At 58.3% G+C, this 22,315-nt stretch overlaps 1 protein-coding gene across 3 annotated transcripts; it reads left to right on the plus strand.

Annotated features, from left to right (window-relative positions):
- Positions 1 to 4,635: 4,635 nt before the first annotated feature.
- Positions 4,636 to 20,437, plus strand: RAB37 (RAB37, member RAS oncogene family). Of its 3 annotated transcripts, XM_064395661.1 has the most exons (10): positions 4,636 to 4,988; positions 10,676 to 10,786; positions 14,774 to 14,884; positions 16,885 to 16,926; positions 17,075 to 17,141; positions 17,238 to 17,290; positions 17,771 to 17,836; positions 18,525 to 18,581; positions 18,841 to 18,917; positions 19,028 to 20,437. In XM_064395661.1, exons 1-10 carry the CDS (start codon positions 4,929 to 4,931, stop codon positions 19,131 to 19,133), a joined length of 750 nt encoding a protein of 249 aa, XP_064251731.1. In that variant the 5' UTR covers positions 4,636 to 4,928; the 3' UTR covers positions 19,134 to 20,437. The 3 variants fall into 3 exon arrangements, with proteins under 3 accessions (XP_064251731.1, XP_064251733.1, XP_064251732.1); XM_064395663.1 differs by lacking the exon at positions 14,774 to 14,884 and having other exon boundaries at positions 4,651 to 4,988; XM_064395662.1 differs by lacking the exons at positions 4,636 to 4,988; positions 10,676 to 10,786 and adding an exon at positions 12,432 to 12,879.
- Positions 20,438 to 22,315: the final 1,878 nt, after the last annotated feature.

Raw genomic sequence — 22,315 nt, forward strand, 5'->3', positions numbered from 1 at the left:
GATGCTGGGTTGCTCTCCCAGTTCTGATGGGCTGGGATGATGGAACAGCCATCCAGCCCCCTGCACTGCTGCTCTCTGGCTCTGGCTGCCAGCTTGAGCTGCTTTGTTTTCTCAAGCAGAAAATTCTTCTTTTCCTCCCCAAACCACCTTTTTTGGCACGGCTGTGGGGGTTTGAGTGACAACGCTGTTTTTCTCCAGAATTAAATGCTTCCACTAAAAGTTTCAGAAACTCAAACCCACAAAGCAAAGCTGCTACCCTGGCTTTCTTCCACTATGACCCTTGGAAAGAGCAGAAACCTCCAGAATCCCCTTCCCTCTCAATGCCTTGCCATGGCAAGGGGAAGCTCTGGGTTTCCCTGTGGGTCATCAAGTAACTCCTTCCTTCCCAGCTGACTGGTTGTGAGCCAAAACTCTGCAAGTAACAGCAAGATCTAAATTCAAAAAGTGGCTGGAGATGGCAGATCTGCATTGTGCTGAGACACTTCCCACTCCAGCCACCTCATCTTCCTTGGGAATGCATCCCTGCCACTGCCTGGAAAATCACAGGGCATCCTTCCCAGCCTTCCCTTGGAGCGAGGGGAGGACTGGCAGAAGTGGCTCGGAGGTAGAGACTCTGGATGGAATGTGTACCAAGGTATTTGCTGCATGAGGATTTTGAGGGCAGCTCAGTTACCTGAAAGCAGACAGAAACACTTCTTCAAAGAGCCACTTTGGTTGAGTTGTTGGGGAATATTCCAAGCCACATCCATGCTGTGTCGTTCCTATCACATCACCATCAGGTGTGAGGTGTCATTTCCCTGTTTCCCAGGTTTGGGTCCTGGGCAGAATGAGCAGCTGCCCAGTCCAGTGCAGGGGCTGGGACCCCCAGAACAGACTGAGGCCCCTTTCTCCCCACCATGGCAGTCCCCAGGGCTGTGTTGTACCCCAGAGAGCCCCTGCCTGTGTCAGTGGAAGATGTCCTTCCATGCCCTGAGGACACAGCAGTGATTTACAGCCACCCAACATCAGCACTGCCGCTCCCACGTGGGTTTTTACTCTGACACTTCTGTCACCTGCTGTGTGAAGGGTCCTGGAGGAGTGGGACACTGGCCAGGGGCTGTCAGTGAGGGGATTGCAAAGGGGATGGCTCCAGCTCAGTGCCCCAAACAAACAGCAGTGTGTGATGGCTCCAGCCCAGTGCCCCAGACAAACAGCAGTGTGTGAACATCCTCCTGGAGCAGAAGGTCAAGAGGAGAGCAGACAGGAATGAGGAACCCCTGAGTGCTGACACAGAGGTCTGTCACAGGAGGATCTGCCCAGTTAAAGGGAGTGCCAGTTGGAAGGCGGAACCAGAAAGGGAGTAGAGCAACTCAGGGACAAATCTGTACAAGAGTGTGATGAGGAATCACTGTCCAAAGTGGGGAGAGCCCTGCAGAGAGCCCCCCAACACCCACCAGCCATGGCACAGGTGCTGAGGTGCTCCAGAAGCCCGGGGGGGATGGATAAACAGGGCAGGGGAAGGCACTCTGCTCTGAACCAGCATCTCTGGGCAGCTGTGGAAGGATCCTGCAAGCCAAGACCTCTCTCTTTTGGCAGAAAGAGGCCCGGGAAGCCCAAGGCAAGGCTGCTCTGTGAGAGAAGAAGCATTGCTGGAATGCTTCTCAGGAATCCCTCTAATGCACCCTGACAGGAGCACACCAATTTGCCTTTTGGTCCGTGCTGCACGGGGGCTGGAGCGAGCACCCTTGCATGGCTCGGTGGCTGCACAGGTTTACTCTCCAGTGTTGGTCCTAAGAAAAAGCCTCAAAGCCTTTGTGACAGGCAGTAATTGAACCAATCAGAGTGTGCATCTCCTTGGTTCAGGGCCCAGATCTTCCCCGGTTCTCATCCCACTGTATCACCCACCACCACAGCTGAGCCCTTCCAGAGTCCTGTCCTCCCTGGACTTCAGTGGTATTTCCAATCCCCGATTCTGTTATTTAATCTAGGGCCTTTGCAAAATAATCAGGTCATTTCAGTCTGTTCTTCACGGGTAGATTTAGCAAGCTTGGTGAACTTGTCCTTAGGAGATAAGGCTGGATGTTGTAGCTCCTTTAGTGCTGGCTGATTGAGCAGGCACTGTCTGATCTCTCTTTCCGCTGCCATCTCAGATACCCGAGACAAGTCTGGGTCATTCCCAGATCTCCCAATTCAGCAAAGCCAGGAAAAGTGGCAAAACGGACTCACCGAATTTGTGGTGGTGGAGGATTTGCTCTGGGCTCCACCTCAGGCTGGACTTAGCCAGAAAGAACCAAGGCAGGGGTTATTTAATGCAAAGACATTAAGAATCCATACTCAGTGGATTCAGAGGATGAAATTCTGATTTTTTTCGTAGCTCATAGGGAAGGAATGACTTCAGCAAGGCTCCAGTTTTCCCCAGATTTATTGTACAGGCAATCCAGGGAGATGCTACAGCAGTTAATAGGGTTGGGCAGCAGAGGACAAGCAGGAGCAGGCCAGGAAGAGAGTGAAACAGAAACTCCTGAGCTGGATTTAAGTCTTCCATTGTTAGAGCTGCACTTCTCAGGGCAAACACACAAGTAATTAAGCCATCAGAGATACAGTGAACAAATACACCAAACAATGGATCTAAATTGCAGGTTGATTTGGAATCACTGCAATTTACAGGTCATTTCCTATGATTTCATTGCCCTGCATTGATTTCAGCCGGTCAGCACTTGCTCGGGGCTGTAAACTGCTCCCTGGCTGCCAGAAACCTCTGCCGGGTCTGGGGGAGGCTGGTGGAGCAAATGGTTTGCTGTGGGTGCTGGGGAAATGCCCTCCCCGGTGTGTGAAGGGAGGCAGTGATGCAGGTGTTGGGCTGCTGGGCTCTGATAAAGCTGCTGTTATCACTTATCTAGGAGGGATCTGCTCCCCCAGCATGATCAAGTGGGATAAAGCCCTCGGAGCAGGGCCAGGGCGTGCTGGTGCCTGGGTTTTGCCAGCAATTGTCTCATTAGGCTGCATTATATTTGGAGATATCATGACAGACAGAATTGTCTTCCTTCGGAGTGAGGCTGAGCCTGCAGGGCCAGTGCCTGCAGGGGGAATGGAGGTGAGGCTCCTCAATCCCTCCCTGCTCTCCTTTGTCATTCAGGGTAGTTAAAAAATGTTGCTCAAGCTAAAAGCTCAGAGATGCTCTCTGAGCCGCAGAGCTTCTCCTGCAGCAGGGACCTGCCAGAAATTCCCCTCCAGGGACAGGCAGACCTGGAGCCTCAGACCCAGTGAGGTGCTGGGGGCTCGCCCTTCTCTTCCCCGCCACCTTCCAGCAGAGGTGTGTCTGAGTTCCTGCCCGGTTTGGGTGCTCAGGGCAGAGCTGGGCAGCCCCTGCAGCAGGTCTGGGTCCCTGGGGTCCGTGGGGCCCAGCAGGCAGCTTGGGTCAGGCAGTGCCCTGCTCTGGGGCAGGAGAAGGCTGAGCATGCACTCAGGATGTGCCATGAAATCTCCATCCTCAGTGGGCAGCACTGGGATACCTGTGGGAAGGATTATGCAGACATCAATGGGAGTTTGGGAGTTCTGACAAGTTCTTGGTGTGTTTAAGAGTTGCCCTGACTTTGTTGAAGCCCCCCTGAGGTTTGCTGCTCTCTTCATGTCCCTGCCTGCTTTGGGGTGTGTGCACTATGTTGAGCCACTTGTTTATTTTCTGATCCAGTCACCAGGGCTTGTGATATCATTTGCTTTTGTGTTGCTGATTGTGTTCCAGTGCATGAGGCCATGGTCTGGCTGCAGGATGGTCTGGGTTGGGTTGGGCTTTTTGGCCTCAGGCAAGCCTGAACTCCACTGTCCTTATCGAGTTTTAAATTTTTTTTCTGGCTATTGCTTCTGAGTCCAGTCATCTGACCCAGCAGAACCATCTCTGCAGTCAGAAGAAATAATGGGTAAATCTAATTAGGAATGTCAGGCCCAGGCAGTCAAACAGCAATCGGATGGGTGCAGATGGCTCTTGGAAGCATGGTCTGTTCCTCTGGCTCCAGGCCATCTGCTGCTCCTGAAGGAGGGAATTGGAGACTGAATTGAGTCTCTCTTAAATAAACTTCTGAGTAAAGATTAATTTATTCCCAGTGCAATCAACAGCATCAGATTGCTCTAAAGGGAGTTGTAAAGAAAAGGATCTCAACAAGATATTGATTGTCACCTTCAGGTTTAGGCACAGCTTCATCCTGTTCCTAATAACATTTTTTTTTACTCTAAGCAGGGCTCTGTAAATACAGTGAAATCCCAAAGCGGACCTGTCGGGATGAACCAGGCTCAGGACTAGTTTGGTAAAGAAACTAAAACGGCCTGGCTGGCAGGACTGCTGTCCCTCCCTGGGGTGCCCGGGCAGCTCAGGGATGAAGCTGTGTGCCCCAGCGCTGCCCGTGGGCTCTGCGGGTTGGTGTCCGCAGGGCACCAGCCAGAGCCGGGGGTGCGGGCTGGGGCTCCTGCAGTGCCGGCGAGCCTGCTGTGAACCCGGGCTGGGGCGGGCCTGGCTCCGTGCTCTGAGCTGGGCACTGCCGGTACCAAATCCGCTCTGGCCGTGCCCCGCGGGATGCCCAGCGGCTCCCGGGGCGGGACCCCCGGCAATGCGGAGCGGGGGCTCCATGGGCGGGGAGGGAGCCGTGCGGAGCCGTGCGGGGCCGTGCGGGGCCGTGCGGGCTGTGCCGGGGCGGGGGCCGCTCCCAGCGCTCCCCGCCCCGGGGCGGGACCGGCCCCGGCCCCGGCCCTGCCCTGCCCGCCGCCTCCTCCGGGCGGGGAGCCCCGAGCACCGCTCTGCTGCGGGGCCCAGCCGGGCCGGGCCGTGCCGTGCCGAACCGGGCCGGGCCGTGCCGGAGCGGGCCGGGCGCTGCCCGCGGTGCTGAGCGGCACGGGCGCTGTCCGCGGTGCTCCAGGGGCGGCCCGGCCCGGCCCGGGCACCCCGAACCCCCCCGGCCATGGGGGCCCGCGCCGCCGGCCCGGGGGGGGACGGATACAACGAGGCACTGCTGCACAAGGTGGGGACGGGGATGGGGACGGGGATGGGATGGAGATGAGGATGAGGATGGGGCTGGGATGGGGCTGGGATGGGGCTGGGGCTGGGGATGGGGATGGGGATGGGGATAGAGATGGGATGGGGATGAGGATGGGGATGAGGCTGCGATGGGGCTGCGATGAGGCTGGGATGGGGATGAGGATGGGGATGAGAATGGGGCTGGGATGGGGCTGGGATGAGGCTGGGATGGGGATGGGGATGGGGATGGGGATGGGGATGGGGATGGGGACGGGGATGGGGGCACCCAGGAGGGGGCTGAAGACGCGGGAGAAGGGGCAGGGCTGCTGCTCGAACTTCCCGACAAATTCCGTCCCAGTGCCTCGCTCGCTCCCCGTCTCCCGGCGCGGTCCGTCTCTCACCCTCGTCCCGGTGCGTCTCTGTCCCCTGCGGGGATGGCAGCCCGCAGGGCTTGGCCCCGGTTCCAGCCGCATCCCGGCTGCTGGCAGGCAGGGGTGGCGGGGCTCGGCGTGCTCGGGAAGGCAGGGCTGCTGGAGCGGGGCCAGCCCCGGCACAGCCGCCGCCGCTGTCCCGTGCGGGCTCCGGGGGCAGCGGAGCCCCGGGGCTCCGTTTGCCAGAAGCGGATCAATGAGCCGGGACGTCCCTGCCATGAAACAGCCGTGCCCCAGCGGCGTCCCTTCCTGCCCTCATTGCTTTGAAATCCTCATTTGCAGTGCTCCCGGGACTGTTTTGTAACTGCAGGTGCACGCAGGGTGGTCAGGGTCGGGGTGTCCCTGCTGCTGCTGTCCCCAAGCTTTGCTGCGGGGACAGCAGCAGCAGCAGCAGGGATTTTGCTCTCTGCAGTCAGGCGCTGCCCTGCAACTTCTGGAGCGATGGAGGAGGTGCTGGTTTATCGCAGATCCACCCATCCCTCCTCCCCGCTGTCCTCACACTGCTTCCCTGCAGTCCCCGGTGACTGTGCAGGAACTGGCACCCTCGGGAAAAGCAGGGTGGGACATGGCAGGAGAAGGGCTGGGGTTCTGTGGGTCTCTCTTCACAAATCCCAGTCTGTTCTGTATCCTGCTGTACTCAGGGCAAGGTGCCCAGCCCTTGATTAGTAGAAAAATATCAATTACTAGCAGCTCTCATTTCTGTGGTACATGGAATACATAGAACATGCCCCCAGGGATGACTTGAGAAACTCTGGTTCTTTGCAAAGCCTTAACTGTCTGTTCTCCAGGAAGCAGCTGCAGCAGTTCAGGAATGACATTGGTGGAAATGAGGCTCTGCCCAGGCAAAAAAACCATTCCAGTCCCATGTTCCCTGCTGCTTCCCTTGGTATTTTTCTGCTTCTCCTGGCTGGGCTGCTTGTCTTGCAGAAACAAGGCTGCTCTCCCTCTAGGGAAGTGAGGCAGCAAATACCTCACTAGATCTTGTGTCTGAGCAAGCAATCACATTTCACATGTGTTGAAAAACCTCAAGAGAGCTTTGCAGCCTGGAGACAAGGATTGGTGGCTAAACCCAGGGAGGAAATGGGCCAGGAGCTAACCAAAGCAGGAACAGCAGAGGTTTATTCTGGGCCGTTCCAGAAAAGTTTTGTTTGGTACAAAATGATGAATTCTGCTCTCAGCTGGTTTGACCCACTGCCAAATCATTCTTCCTCCTCTGTGATTGCTGGATCCATTTGGTGCAGCAAGACCCAAAGGCAGAGGGATGTGTTCCCTGTCTGTGGTTGAGCCAAGCTGTTAACAGGGGGTGCAAACGGGGATCTCCTGCATGACCTGAGCCAGCTTTTGTTGGATGCACAGCCCCAGAGCTCATGTCTGCAGGGCTGAGATGCAGCCTCTGCCAAGGCAAGGGCCCAGCCAGGCTGGCAGAGGGCTCCAGGCTCTCTCTCAAGCTGGATAAGTGTCCTGGCCATGGTGAAATTGTGGCTGGGCAGGTGGGGACAGCCCTGAGTAGTCCCTGTGGCACACAGCAGCTTCTAGCATCAACCAACTCTATCCCTGGAGTCCTACCCGGAGCAGGGGAGAGGCAGCACAATTTTATATAAAGAGCAGGTGAAAAATAAGCCCCAGGGACTGAGAGTCTCAGCTTGGGAGGCCACGAGAGTGGCGTGGCAAGGGGCTGAAAGCAGATGTGTCTTCACTCTCAGACCTCTCCCAGTGCCTTGTCCCAGCTGAGCTCTGCAGGCAGCTGTGCTGGGGGGAAAATACACATTTGCCACAAATTGTTGTGATAAATCCTGCTCACCTGGGCACAAACCTGTGGGTTTGGGGCTTCATCAGCTCCCTGAGAGCAACACCAGAGCCTGTGGAGGGCATTCTCCCTTCCCTGCATCCCCTGACTGGGGTTTCACCCTGCCAGGCTTCCATTAGCTGTATTTAGCTCAGGTCCAGGTTCTGCATGTTAAATCTGGAAAATGAGCTGGGAGGAGAACCTCAGCCCGCATGCACTGTCCCAGATCTCCTCCCATCTGGCTGGCACTGGAATTGCACTCACTGCTCCCAGTGCTGCCTCGACAGCCGTGCAAAACCTCTCTTCCCCTGGCAGGTTAGACCAAAATATCTCTTTTCCTTGCAAGTATGGGAAGTTGGAATTATTTTGCCTTGTCCCTGCAGCCCGTGCCAAGCCAGCAATGATTTTGACTGGAAGAAATCCATCTGCATTAGAATTAGCCCCAAAACTAACTCAAGGTGTAGGGAGGGATGTTTGCTCTTCCCCTAAGGCAGAGCAGGCAGACAAGTCCTTTCAGGAGGGTGTTACAGGGTGTACCTGTTTTTCTCTGGGACTCTGGGGTGGTGGAGAAGTCAGGTTACCTCTGGCAAAACCCTGTTCTATCCCCACACCACTGGGCAGAGAGGATCAGCAGCAAAAGGAATCTTGTGACGTTTTACTTGTTTCCCATGAAAAAAAAAAAAGCAAACAAACCCACCCACCTAGAAAATGCAAAAAAACCCCAACAAAAAAACCCCAAAAAACTGCCCAAAACCAAACCAAACCAAACAAAAAAAAACCCAAAACACCAAAAAATTTAAAAAACCCCCAACCAAACAAAAACAAAAACAAAAACAAAAACACACAAAAAAACCCCCACCAAACCAACCCAAAAAACTGGGAAATCTTGAGGGGATGAGAAGGTGTGGAGGAGGTCTGTCTGTGGCTGAAGATGGGGAAAGGGTCAGAACAGCTATGGAACTTTTTCTCTGGGAGACTTTTTACCATCATGACTCAGTCATGTCCAGCCTGGGATTTCAAGGGCTAACAAGCTACATCTTCTCTACAGTGAGCTTTTTGTTCTTGTTTTTTATTTTTTATTTTTTATTTGGTGACCAGGAAGGCCACAGTGATTTCTACTGTGCTGTCCCTCCACAGAGCCCATGAGCTTTTCCTAAAGCCATTAGGAATGTCTCTTGGCTGATCCAGGCCAAATTCTACTGTTATTATTAAGTCATGAAGCAATTCATGAGTTGTCTCTATTATGAATCCCATTTAAATTATTAATAGGGGAATCTGCCTTTTATACATGTTCTCTGTAAACCCTGGGCTCTGGAGGCTTTCTGGTGCTCACTCCAACCAGCTCCTCTCCCTCCATAATTAATGCTGCTCTCTGCATTAACTGCTCCCAAACACAGCACTGCAGGGTGCACCCAGCCTTGTTGCACATCCCAGCACCAGTATTTTACCTGGAAATGCTATGTGACACCAAATTATACAGCACTGAGGTGCAGGAGCCCCATGGCAATGAATTCTTGGAGTGCTTTCCCATCCAGCTGCTCCTGGGCATGTCCTTGTCTCTGCACAGGGAAGAGGTCTGGGCCCTAGGGAAGAGCTAAAGGGGGGTTTGGGCAGGGAAATTCCCCCAGGAAAGGGGTGAACCAGCTCCTCTGGCCCAGAGATTTCTGCCTCCAGATCCTGTGCAAGCTCCCAGCTCACACAGCTGCAGGTGAGCTGCAAACAGCCCAGGCAGGGAGGAGGAGAAGCTCTGGCTGCAGATCTGGGCACAGCAGCCTGCATCTGGCACAGCTGCAGGGCTCCCTCCTGCCAGCAGCTCTGCTCAGCAGGTCAGGCTTTCCCAGGACAGCTGTAGTGTTTTTGGGATGTGTTCTCTCAGGGAAAGTGCTGGTTCACCGAGGCAAGCCCTCACTGAAGTGTGGCAGCTCCAGGCAGGTTGTGGGGTGTGCTTTATGCAGGGCAGGATGCTGAATTCCTGCCAGTCCACATCCCTGCGTTGTTTGTGGTCCTCAAGCTCCTTGGTTTTGGTTTCAGCCCACTTCTTTGGGATCTGTGGGGTGCAGGAACCACGGTGCCAGGTGCTGTGAAGCCCACATGGCCTCCCAGTGTGTGGAATCAAGCCTTGATCTGCCGGGGCTGCTCAGGCGTTTGGTTAAACATTCCTTCACAGTCATGCTGTGTTTCACAAGGGGAAGTAGTGCCAGGATTATTTATTCCCCAGGGCACTTTGGGACAGGAGAGGGACAGGACCAGATGTGCACAGAGGCTCCCCTGCGTTTTGGGGAGCTGCTGAAGCTCCTTCAGGCTGGAGACAAAGACTGAGGTGTTGCAGGATGGAGCAAGGCTGGGGGAGCTGCACAAACACAAACCGAGCAGGGGTAAAACAGATGCAGCCACGTGTGGCAGAGCTGGATGCACAGAGTGGGGAGGTTTAGTGCCAGCACCTCTCTGCCTCATCCCTGAGCCTCAGGGGTGACAGGGACCAGTAACAGAGGGGACACTCCATGTTTGCCAGAACTGCAGCTTCAGGAACACCCCTGTCCTGAAAGACAAAGCCCAAGCCACTTCTAGGCCAGAAGGCTGGCAGCAGAGTGTTTATTTTAATTAGTGTCCTGCAAAATGGTTGAAAGTGCCTCAGTTTCCTGAAAGGATGGGAATGTCTGTGAACAAAGCCCAGACAGCAGCAGAGGGAAGGGAGGGGTTCTGTTTGCACTGCAGGTCTCCCTTAGGTCAGGGATTTTGGGGGACAGAAGGCAAGATGAGCTCCCAGGGGTGTGGCACAGGTACCAGGGCTGGCACTGTGGCAGCTGCTTCAGAGGTGACAGCTCTGACACCAGCACAGCTCCCTTGTCCCTTCTGCGCAGGGATGGGAGCACTCTGGGCTTTCCCACGGAGGTGGAGAGGCAGAGGGACCCCATGGCTTCCAGCCCATCACAGAGCCAGGAGGGAGGGCTGTGGGTCCACTGGGGCAGCACAAGCCAGCCCAGTGACCCGGCGAGGCTGTGTGGCTGTGGCAGCAGCTGTGTGCAGCAGCTGCTGGAGATGCTCTCTTTACTAAACAGTTTTGGACTCAAGCCAGTGAGTCCACAGTCCTCCCAAAGTGCTGTGTGAGCCAATTCTGCTTCTGCCCAGCAGCTTCCTGAGCTGGGGTAGGAGCTTCTCTCCTGCTCACTCTCCATGACAGGCTGTGCTTCACTTTCCCTCCCATCTCTCCTCTCTTGGACAGGGTGCAGTGGGTTTCAGGCCTGAAGCTCATCCCAGAGACCATTTCCTTAATTACAGAGATGGACAAAGGGGTGGAAATTCCTCTCTGGGCAAGTGGCAGAACCAAATGTGACAGATCCAGGGGCTGGGTGGGTCCTTCTTGATCCTGCTGCATTTGCTGCCACATTCCCCCAGCCCACCTACCCAAATGTCTGGCCCCCAGCTCCCCCATCACCTGCACTGCACTGATGCCTCTTTGTCTGGTTCTTACAGACAATCCTGGTTGGGGACAGTGGCGTGGGGAAGACATCACTGCTGGTCCAGTTTGACCAGGGCAAGTTCATTCCTGGCTCCTTCTCTGCCACCGTGGGCATCGGGTTTACGGTAAGAGCCCGGTCCCCGGGCTGTGCTCTCACCCTTGGGGAGCAGCTTTATTTGGGGAATCAGAATCTATGAATCTGTGGTAAGCACAAAGAACTGGATACCTTGCTTTGGTGCTGCTGGATGAGGAGTTTGGTTTGGCTGTGTGCTTCTTGGCATGCTTTGGGAGGGGTGAAGGATGGGCAAAGCTCCCTATCCCAAATCCCTTGGTGGGGCTGTGTCTGAGTGCAGCCTTGTGCTTCACACACAGAAAGCTGCCTGTGGAGCTGCCCTGCTCTGCCAGGGAGGTGCCAGCCTGTGTCCTGCCTGTGTCCAGCCTGGGGCCCTGGTGAAAGTCAGGCAGATGGTGACGGTGCTGGGAAAAGCACTGGGCTGCCATCCAGAGCTATTTGCAGAGCTGCCGCGGGGTCTCAAGTGGCTCTGATGTGTGTGTCCCCTCTCCTGGGGGAGCTCAGGACAGGGACAGTGCTTGGGACCTTACTGCAGAGAGACTGTCATCCCTTCAGCGTTGTGACAAAGCTGGAACTCAGCAAGGGGCTGGTGCCTATGGGGATGTGATTGCCCACAGGAATTTTCTTTTTAGTGCAGGCCAAGGAAGCAGGACAATGTGGCACCAGTGGGGATGGTCTGGGGCCAGGCAGCCCAGGGAGCAGCAGCCAAGGGTGCCCCTGCTGAGGGGCCTGGGCCATGGGCAGGCAGAGGAGGCTCAGCCACACCACTGATCTCCACCAGCTCCTGGCTGCCTCGTTTCTCTGGCAGCAAATGCCCGTGTGTGGAAGTGATGCTCAGCCAGGTGATTTTCCTGTCCAGCACGGTTTTCCATATCCTTCCAGCCCCCTCCCCATCTCAGCCACTTCCATGAGCTCCAAGCGTCCAGCCTCCAGCTCTGGGCACTTTCCTGGCCAAAGAGCACATATGAACTATAAATCCCCCAGCTGGGCCTGAGTGCAGTTACAGGACTGGAAATACAGGTTCTCTTTCCCGGGGGGCAGAGCAGGGCTCGGCTGGGCAGGAGGCAGCAGCCCCAGAGGGTGCAGAGGTGGATGCCATTCCAGAGGGCATCTCTGCCACTGGATCTCACACACATGGCTTTCACCTGGAGAGCAGCAAGGGGGCACAGCACAGGATTCCTGCCCCCCTGAATCCCAGTGAGCAGGGATGGGGGCTGCCCTGAGACTAGCCCTGATGTGGGAGAGATGAGATGAGATGAGATATTATAGAAAATAGATCAGGAAGGGCTCAAGGCTCCCATACATGAAGTGATGCCTGTAAGGCTGAAGACCTTGGCCAGCTGTAGTGCATGGACTTGTGTGGGGTTTGTACGGGGTGGGGTTTTGGGTAACACAACACCCCTCTCCAGGGATTTCTCCCACATTCCCAAGCTTGGGCTTTTCCTAAATGCAGTGCAGTATGGGCTGGGCCCCGGGGGCCGGTGCAGGATGAGGGGGCTGCGGGGGCCCGGGCAGCCATCCCGGGGAGAGCAGGCTCCGGGGAGCGGCTGGGCACAGCTCGGCTGGGGCTGCAGCAGAGGGGGCAAACCCCCAGCCTGGGGAGGGAGGGGGAGCTGCCTTCCCCGCTGTCCCGGCGTGGCAGGGTGGGATTAGGCAGCACCGGGGTCTCCACTCCCACACCCTGTGAGGGGTGACTGGTCATTTGCAGTCAAATGTCATTTGCGCCTCCTCCTCTCCCCTCTCCCCAAGTGTCCGGAGGGATGCGCCGGGGCTCTGCTCGGTCCGGCGCAGCCAAGCCGGCAGCAAAGCCCAGCACGGCACGGGTGCCCTGGGGCGGGATCCCACCCTTCATCCTCTTCCTCCTCACCCCGTGCCCGGGCTGGGCAGGGAGGCCACCGGGGCACGGCCCCGGGGGAGGCATCGGGGAGGAGGAGGAGGAGGAGGAGGAAGAGGAGGAGGAAGGCGGGTGGGGCCGCAGCTCCCGCAGGCTGGGCGGCTCCGCTCGGACGCAGCATGGGCGGCCCCGATGGGGCGGGGGGCAGCGGGACCCCGGAGGGCAGCGAGACCCCGAAAAGTGACGGGGAGCCCCCGAGGAGCGGCGGGGAGCCCCCGCCGCTGCCCCGGGAGTACGAGCTGTCCGGCAAGGTGCGAGGCGGGCGCGGTGAGCGGGACGGACCCTCCGAGCTCTGCCACGGGGGGAGGTTTGGGCTCGCCCCCCGGCTCGGGGGAGACCAGCAGGGGTTTAGGGTTTGGGAAGGGTCCCGAGGGCTCCCCCTTCCTCCGCTGCCGCGATCGCGCCCAGGAAGCGGCGGCGGAACGGGGAGGAAGGCGAGGGAGGGGGAGGAAGGCGAGGGAGGAAGAGGAAGGCGGAGGAGCTGGCAGCCCCGGCTGATCCCCCCCAGCCCTCCTGTGCCCCCGAGTCCCCCGGTGCAGCAGGTGCCGGGATTGGGGTTTTCCCTCCCCGCAGGTGGATTTGGGGGTTCCCTGCCCCCAGGCTGCCCGGCAGTGGCAATAGGAGGGACCGGCTGCAGGAGCAGGAATTTGGGGGCTCCCGGGGGAAGAGGAGCGTGGCTGAACCCTGCCCCTGAAAGCCTGCCTGACCTTTTCCAGGGTAAGGGGCTCCTGCCAGCCCCACAACAGTGGCACAGGGCCCCGTCCAGGCCATGGTAGCACCCCCAGGGCTCCAAGGGGAGAACAGCATTTCAGCCCTGGATCCAGCCCATGCTTCACCCACACTGCAGCATGCTGCCTGTGAATGTCTCTGCAGCCCTGCCAGGGGGGAGCCCTCCTTCCTGAGCACCCCCCTCTTCCCCATCCCAGGCAAGGGTTGCACCTTCCTCACCCGAGCAGCTCAGGGGAGGCACGGGACTGATGAATCTTTTACCCCCAAAATTTACTATACAGCCCCAGGCTGAGCCCAGGCATGGTGTCAGCCCTGACACCCCCTGCTGCCTCACAGAGCAGTTCCAAAGTGGTCCTGCACGCTGCCACCTTCTCCAAACTGCTTTTAGTCTTTTGCCTTTGTCCTCCCCTCTCTGACTCCTCTTTGTGGAGGGCAATTTCCATGTTGGAGGGAGAAAACCAGTTTTCAGCTTGGTCTAGAGTGAGGTGGAGGCAGAACTGAGCAGTGTTCTGGGGAAGGATTTCACCAGCAAAGTGGTAGCAGGAGGCAGAGCATTTCCAGCCACCAGCTTTGGCATTTGCTGTGCCACCCCTGTGGAAGGTGGCCATGGCCTGTTTGCCTGCCCCAGAGGCAGCAGGGCTGCAGAGATTTACTTTGCAAGCTCCAGCATCCTGTCAGGGATGGACCTTCCTGCTGAAGTCCTGCACATAAGGGTTATTTTTCATAAGGGTGAAGAATGATTCAGCCAGGTTAATGATTGCTGGGCAGGAACAGCTCGCTGCAGGCAGGCAGAAAGAGCACAGCATCAGGAAGGGCTGTGCTGATGGAGCCCAGCGCTGGTCTTGGCTGCTCCCTGCCTGAGTCCAGCAGTGCTGGAGAGCCTGGGCTGATCCTGTTTGCTTAGCAGGAGGGGAAAGGCAGCGTGTTTGCTTTGGTGTCTGCAGCAGGCAGCGGCAGGGAGAGAGTCCCGGACACGCAGGGTTTGCCCAAGCCATGCATCAGCCCTGGGCTGGGCACACCCGGGCAAAGCGTGGGTGCCTCCACACACTGGGGAGCTGTGGCTGGTTCTCCAGGAGCCTGCTGGGCTGGGAAATGGCCAGGGCTGCCTGGGAGATGTCCCTTCTTGCTGCAGTGCTTGCTTTCACAGCAGCTCTCCCCCTCTTTCATGCCCTGGGTTGCTGCTTGGCTGCACCCTCAGGGGTCCCATCCCACACCCGGGTCCCATCCCACACCCGGGTCCCATCCCACACCCGGGTCCATCCCACACCCAGCTCCCACAGAGCTTTCCAGACCCATCAGGACCAGCCCTGGGGAGAGAAACGAAGGGAGAGAAGGAGCTGGGGAGGGCTCAGCAGCAGCCAGGGGTGCTGCTCCCTCCGTGTCCTGCTGACATCTCTGCCTGGGCCCATCTTGCAGGTGATGTTGCTTGGAGACTCGGGCGTGGGCAAAACCTGCTTCCTGCTGCAGTTCAAAGACGGGGCCTTTCTCTCCGGGACGTTCATAGCCACCGTGGGCATAGATTTCCGGGTGAGACCACCACAGCTGCCAGCCCCTCGCCCCCCTGACCTGCACCTTGGCCAGGACAGGGTGCTGGGCAGGGGGTTGGGGTTTCCAGCCTCTCTACCCCCAGTTGTCTCCCAGCCAGCTGCAGGTGCTTGCTGGAACCTTTCCACCCCAGTAACAGGCAGAGGAGCCCACTGGTGCTGTCGCCTCTTACCTTTAAATCAGCAAACAGTCCAGGTTTAGCCCATCCCAGCTGTGTTCATGGTCTGGGGGTGAGTGCTGGGCAGCCAGTACACTCCACCATGCAGGCCAAACCCAACAGCTGGGCGGGGGACAAACAGTGGTTGCTGTAATTTCATGCCTTGAAAGGGCTGAAATGGGCTGCTGAGACGTTATCAGGGTTACCAGATTCTGTTTAGACCCCCACACTCCTACACTGCTGTCTGCTCATCAGATTCCAGCTGCAGGGTCTCTCTCTCTGGGGGTGTCCAGGGAGGCACAGCTGTTTGCAGGGCAGGAAGGAAGCCACGGGGGTGTCCCCGGGCAGGGCTCTGCCCACAGCCACCGACACGTGTTGAGTGCGGTCAGTGCTTCCTCTGCCCCCGCAGCTGCAGCTGCCACTTCTCTGCCACTTCTCTGCCACTTCTCTGCCACTTCTCTGCCACTTCTCTGCCACTTCTGCTGCCCTGTCTGTAGCTTTTGGTGTGACTGGGGGCTTGGTGATCAGGGGCTGGGGAGACAGATGGCCGTGGGCTTGGTTTGAAGGGGCCATGAGGCCCCTTATGATAAAGTCATGAAAGAATTAAAATCTTCTGTGTCCCACTGCTGGTGTCCCCAGAGGTCTTGCCAGCCTGTAGGTGACTGCTCTGCCCCTCCAGCAGCTCATGGCTCACTGCTCCAGGTAATCTCCAGAGTCTCCTAGGGCATGTTTTTGTTTTATCCAGCCCATTTGCTCAAATGCTGTCATCGCCACATGGGCTGAATTTCCATTTCAAACAATTCCGGGCAAGCAAATTATTTATAGGGGTCTTCTCTTTCTACACTCCAAGTATGATTCTTTAAGAGTCTTAAAATAGCTTTTCAGTAGTTTTTGATTTTCTTTTTTCTGGCCTCTGGAGAGGAGCCCCTGTGCTTCTGAGATGAGAACAGCGATTGCTTTAGCCTCAATAGCTGCCTTCCCAGCTCAGCTGGAAATGCCTCTTTCCTCTCTGAGTCCCAGCCCAGCCTTGCTGCAAACCATCCTGACCCAGGAGAATTCCTCCTGCTGTGCTGGATACAGCTGTGTGCTACATGCAACCCCTCCAGCTCAGTGTTTTGTGCCTCCTTTAAGAACCAAGCAAGGCTCCACCAGCGAGAAAACCTGAGCAGGGAAAAACCAGCATCACCCAGTGCCAAGGCAGTTTGTAGCACCCAAAGCCCTTAAATTAGTGCAAACAGGCTGAATTTTTAGTGCAGCAGTGGTTCCTGAGCACATGGAGCTGAAGAGTTCTGTCAGAAGGATCAGGGCTTTGTGGTGAGCAAACATAAAAGCACACCAACATGTTATTAATAAATGCAAAATTAAAAAATGCAACTCTGCCGACTTCCCAGGGGCTGCTGCAATCCCAGAGCTTCCCAGCAGGAGCCAGAGCAGGTCGGTGTTCCTGGGATTTCTGGATAGCCAAGGTCATTAACTGACTCATGAGGGGACTTGGGAGCCAAGGACAGGGACTCTGGCTGTAGGAGATGAACGAGGCTCTGGATCCAAGGCAGGCTGGGATCTTGCTGTCTGCACTGACTCTGCTCTTCACTGTGACTCGAGGGTCTGCTGCTCTGGGATGTCCCTGTAGCTGCCAAGCAATCAGGATCACGGTTTGTAGCAGTGAGGCTTCCATGTCCAGCCCCACAGGCAGCCTTGCTTCTCTCCACTGGCCCGGGGAGCGCAGCTGAGGGGCTGTGGAATGCCAGCTCAGTGCCAGGGCTGGCTGGCACGTGCACCAGGACACGCTCTGGGCTGATAAACCTGCTCTCCTTGTCTTCTGCAGAACAAAGTGGTGGCCGTGGATGGTGTGAAGGTGAAGCTGCAGGTGAGCTTTGGGAGGGGGGAAGAAATTTCCAGATGGAAACCCACCTCAGGCTGAGCGTGGTGGTGCGGCAGGGCTGGGAGCCGCAGGAGCAGACCCAGCTCGGGGAGGTTTTGCTCTCCCTGCTCTCACCAGGGCAGTTTCTCAGCAGATCTGGGACACGGCAGGACAGGAGCGTTTCCGCAGCGTCACCCACGCCTACTACCGCGATGCCCAAGGTGGGTCTGGGGTCCAGCAGGGGTGGGGACACCACCCAGAGCACATTCCTGCAGCGTAGCAATGCCTCTGCCCCTCTTCCCCTTCTTCCCCTCCAGCCCTGCTCCTGCTCTACGACATCACCAGCAAGATGTCCTTTGACAACATCCGCGTGAGTCCCGCCGTGGGTGGGAGCTTCCTCCCCAGGGCCTGGGGGTGTGGGTGCCCTGCTGGGCTGGCCGGGAGCTGGGAGCAGCTGGGAGCCTGCTTTACCCAAAAGCACTGGCTGTTCTGGCCAGACCCAGCCAGCTGGGAGCTCATCCCAGGGCACCTGGCTGGGTGCTGCACGGCTGGCTGGGTTTTGTTTAAGGACATGGTGAACGCCTGAGGGAGAAAACGTGGCTTGGGAAGGATGTGAGCTACGGCTTGGGCCCTAGCCAGGAGACGGGGCGTTTTCAGGGCTGCTCATCTGTGATGCTGGAATAATCCCTGTGCCGAGAAAAGTCATTATCCCTGTCCTTGTGGGGGAGAGATGGGGGTGCTGAGGGGCTGGAGGGCTGAGAGGGAAGGGAGAGGGGTACTGAGGGTGGGGGGGCTGAATTGGGAGGAACAGAAGTACCCCTGACCCCGACACAGTCCTGCTGCCCTACAGGCCTGGCTGACAGAGATCCACGAGTACGCCCAGAAGGACGTGGTCATCATGCTGCTGGGCAATAAGGTGTGTGCAGGGTCCCCGTCCAGCCTGGGGCTTGCTGTGCCGTGCTTGCCATCGCCATGGCTGTGCAGGGATGGGGCTGTGCCTGCAGCCTCCGCCGGGCTCTGCTTCTTTCCGGGCCAGCCAAGCCCAGAGGTGATCCCGGGGTCTGGGGGGGTCGCAGAGGGCAGTATTCCCGGTATCCAGCGGGTGGCAGCACGAGCCCGAGGCTCCAGGTGCGGGATGCTCCTCCTGTGGGATGCTTTGGTATGGCATGCTGCTGACTCTGGGATGCCCACCCAGGCCTGCACGCATCCCTGGACCTCAGGTAACCCCAAACCCTAGAGGCCCAACAAGGTCCCAGATTCTCTCCAGGGGCTCTACATGCTGCTGGGTGCCCAGTGCCCAACTGGATTTCCCCTTGGGGTACTTGATGCCCAGCAGGGTACCAGAGCCTCCCTGGGTCCAGGATGCCCTCAGGTACTGCCCCAGGTCCTCAGTGTCCCCAGGTCCCAGGTGCCCCCTGATATCCTCAATGCCACCATGTCCCAGGTGCTCCACAGATCCCAGATCCTCTGGGCAGTGGATACCTCTGGATCCATGCTGCCCCTCGTTCCTGTCAGCCCCCTGAACACCCCACAGTGCTGGTTTTTCAGATGGCCCAGGGTGCCAGCTGCTCTGGTGTGTGGTGACATTTTCCTTCCTTTGGCAGGCTGACGTGAGCAGTGAGAGAGCTGTGAGGACAGAGGATGGAGCATCACTGGCCAGGGTGAGTTGTGCTACGGTCTAACCCAACCTGAGCCCCCCCAGACAATTTCACATCACTCAGGGTTCCCATGCAGCTGTGCCACCCCCTCTGGGTGCCCAGACCTGCCTGGCTCTTGCAGGGCCAGCACAGCAGTCACTTGCCTGCAAAACCTGGGGCCAGGCAGGGAGGGGATGACCCTCAAGCCTTGTCCAGGGATGATTGAGAGGGCCAGGAGGGCATCCTGGGGTTAGCCACTGATGGGGCTGTGCTGCTCCTGCAGGAGTACGGAGTGCCTTTCATGGAGACGAGTGCCAAGACAGGCATGAACGTGGAGCTGGCCTTCCTGGCCATTGCCAAGTGAGTACCTGGGGCTGGGGCACTGAACGAGGACGGTGTCCCCTGCAGCCCCAGCACCTCCCACCCACCAGCACGCTGTGGGAGGGGGTAACACAGCCTCCCCACTCCAGGGAGCTGAAGCAGCGCGCGGTGCAGCCGCTGGACGAGCCCCACTTCCAGATCCACGACTACATCGAGTCACAGAAGAAGAAATCCAGCTGCTGTGCCTTCTCCTGAGGGTGGCCCAGAGGAGCTGGCAGCCTGGGGTGTGAAGCAGAGCGGGGCCCCATCCTGCCCTCAAGCTCTGACAAGCCAAGGTGGATGGCACAGCACAGTCTAGCAGAGTGGATGAGGAGGGCCCTTGTCCTGGTGCCAGGATTCAGATCCTGCTGCCGTGCAGAGCAGTGACCCGTGTGCCATCGTGGGAATCACTGTGGTGTGCTGACTGCCAGCCTGGCCTGCAAGCCACGGTGATGCATCACCTCCACACCTGAGCAGGGTGCAGGACACACAGCTCACTGAGGGACCCTTGGAGCAGCTGGAGGAGCTGTGCCATGGATGAGCCCCCTGCAGCCATTCCTGCTCACAGTGCTGCTGTTGTCCAACTGGAAGGGCCTGGTCCAGCCCCCATGCCCCTGGTGCTGCCAAGCTCTGGCTGCCCTCCAAGGAGCCTCAGCTCTGTCCCCCCAGGCTGCCCCACACCCCCGTGCCCACGCTCGGCTGTGGCTCCTCATTTCTGCACTTGCTGCCAATGGCTTTTATCCTCCTGCCACCACAAATGCAATGATGCCCCCATTGTATCCTGGCTCTGCTCGAGGGAAGGGCTGGGATGGGGAAGGGTCCAGCCAAACCTGCTCCCTGCCCACACAGCTGGTGTGAGAAGTAAAATTCCCCTGGGAGCATCCGAGCAATGCTTGGAGCGCTTCTGGTACACACAGCAATTTGGAAAAACTTTGCTTCCACCATGTTGCAGCCACAGAAATTAGAGAATTTATTTTTTTTAACAAGTAAAGGCTTTTTCATTTCAATGCCTCCAAACTGAACCATCTCCAGCCTCATGCAGGAGCTGCCCACGATGGCATCACCCGGGGTGATGCTTCAGTCCTGCTGCCTCCCAGGCCAGGCTGGGTTTCTCTCCTGTCACTGTCCATGTAATACAACTCTGCCTTCCTGCTGCTGGAACCCACTTTCTGGAGATGCCTGAGAGCTTTCATCCAGCAAACACTGCTGTGTTGGGCACTGGTGGGGCTCAGGGACACCCCTGGTGCTCAGCCCAGCTCTGTTGCTCCCTCGAGCACTGTCCACTCCCCTGAGCAGTCAGATGGTGAATATTTGGTTGTGTAGCTGAAGCACTGATGCAGAGAGCAGCTGTGGAGGGTATGGCACTGCGTGTAGGAGTCAGGGACTGTCCAGCACTTCTGTCCCCATCAGCATCTTCCCTGGCCCTGCACCTGACTGCTCGTGTCTCACCTGCCCCGGTGCCTCCTTCACCTCTGCTCTGCCCCTGGGTCTCTCTTTGCAAGTTTACAGATTAAAGCTGAGTATTTTTTTGAGGCTTTGCATCTGTCTGATTGTTTATTGCGTGAGAAATCCCTGCCCTGGGTCTGCGACGTGGGAGGCTGCTGCACACAGGCTGTGCAGAGCAGCCGGGCTGGGGGCCCTGGGAGCAGCCCCGAGGAGGGGGGAGCACCCAGGGGCCTTCCTCCCTGCCGGGGGGGCCTTCACTGCACATTTCAGACAGAGCAAAGGTGAGGGGGGAAGAGTAAACATGGCCTGTTAAATTAAAGCCAACCTCCTCCCCTGCTGTTCTCATGGTTCGGAGTCCAGCATTCCCCAAATAACTCCGTCTTCCCACCAATGGCATTGCTGCTGCCGCTTGGCTGATGTCTGCAAAAAAAATGCTGGATGGCTTCAACACAAACAGACGTTGGCTCTTTTCTCCTTCCCCCCTCCTGCCTGAGCTCCCTTAACTTCAGTGCAGGATGCAAAGGGCAGGAGGAGGCAGCTGGGGCGCGGCGGTGCTGCCCGTGCCCTGCCATCCCGCAGGCGCTGCTAGACCCAAAGGCAGCTCAGCTGCTTCCTTTGCCGCTGCCTTTCTTCCCTATCGCTGTCAAACCAGCCCTGCCGGAGCTGGGTTTTGTTTCCTGGCTGAGCACAGGGTACCCGAAATGCGCTCTGCATCTGCCCTTCCCTAAAGCTCACTGGTGGGGCTGTGCTGCCCGCAGCCCCCTTGCCAAGGGGACAGCTGTGACACGGGGGATAGATCCCCGGTCCCGGGGCTGTAGGGGATCCATCGCTTGCCCTGCTTTTCCCCTCCGCAGGCATTCCCCGCCGGCTGCCGTGGGATTCCTCTCCGCCGCTGTTCTCAGCGCCGGGCGAATGCTCAGCCGAGTGGAGCGAACAAACGAGCCCACCCTCGGCTCGCAGCTGCGGCCGCGGGCTGGGGCACGGCCACCCCGAGCACACAGGGCTCTTGGGGTCCCTGAGCAGGGTCTGGGGGCAGAGCCCTTGAGACAGACGTGTTCCATGTCCCCTCCTTGCCTGCCGGTCCGCAGCTGGGTTAAACGCGATCCTGGCCGCCCTGAGGACCTTTGCCCAGGAGCTTCAGCCCTGCACCGGGAGACACCTCCGTGCTGGGACAGCCCCGGGAGGCAGCTCCGCCTGCACCGGCAGCCCTGCGGCACGGCCGGAGGATTCCCGGCTGGCTGCTGCCCTGCTCTGCCCTGGCTGAGCCCAAACCCCAGGGTCTCGCATGCTCGAGCCCCCCGGCAGCTACTCCTGCTTAGTACATGAGCAAAGATGGAGCCAGGGCAGAGCGAATCCCCTGGGGTTCCCTCCGCCTTCCTCACCTCGGGTCCCCACTCTGGGGTGCTGAGCAAGGCTCAGAGGCGGCTGGGGGAACAGGGCTGGCATCTCGTTTCCGCTACAAAGCGATTTACCTGCCCTCCTCCCGGCCCGCCTTCCCGTGCAGTTTCGATTTGGGGATTTTATTTCACTTATTTTTATTTTACTTCGAGCATCCGTCCCCTCTCTACGTCGGAGAAGTGCTGGGAGCAACTGCAGCCGTGAAGGACTGGGCGAGGGTACGGGATGGATGCTCCCCGAGAGGCCACCGGGGATGTGCCGCGGAGCGGGACCAGCTGCGAGCGTCCCGCCGGTATCGGGGCTGTGCCCGGGGCGGCGGCAGAGCCGATCCCCGGCGGGGGGAGTTCAGCAAGAACCGGGAGCTGCCGCGGCGGGCTGGGGTGGCACCAGGCAGAGGCGGGGGAGGCTGCGGGGAGCGGCTCGGCCGCGGGGGGGGCGCTCGGAGCCCCCGGGAGCGGCCCGGTCCCGCGGCGGCCGCCGCGACCCGGCGGCGCCGCGCCCGGCGGGGCGGGACACATTTGCATACCCACCGCCTCATCTGCATAACCACACCT

The sequence above is a fragment of the Passer domesticus genome, chromosome 20 (genome assembly GCF_036417665.1).
Source record: "Passer domesticus isolate bPasDom1 chromosome 20, bPasDom1.hap1, whole genome shotgun sequence".
Taxonomy (NCBI): domain Eukaryota; kingdom Metazoa; phylum Chordata; class Aves; order Passeriformes; family Passeridae; genus Passer; species Passer domesticus.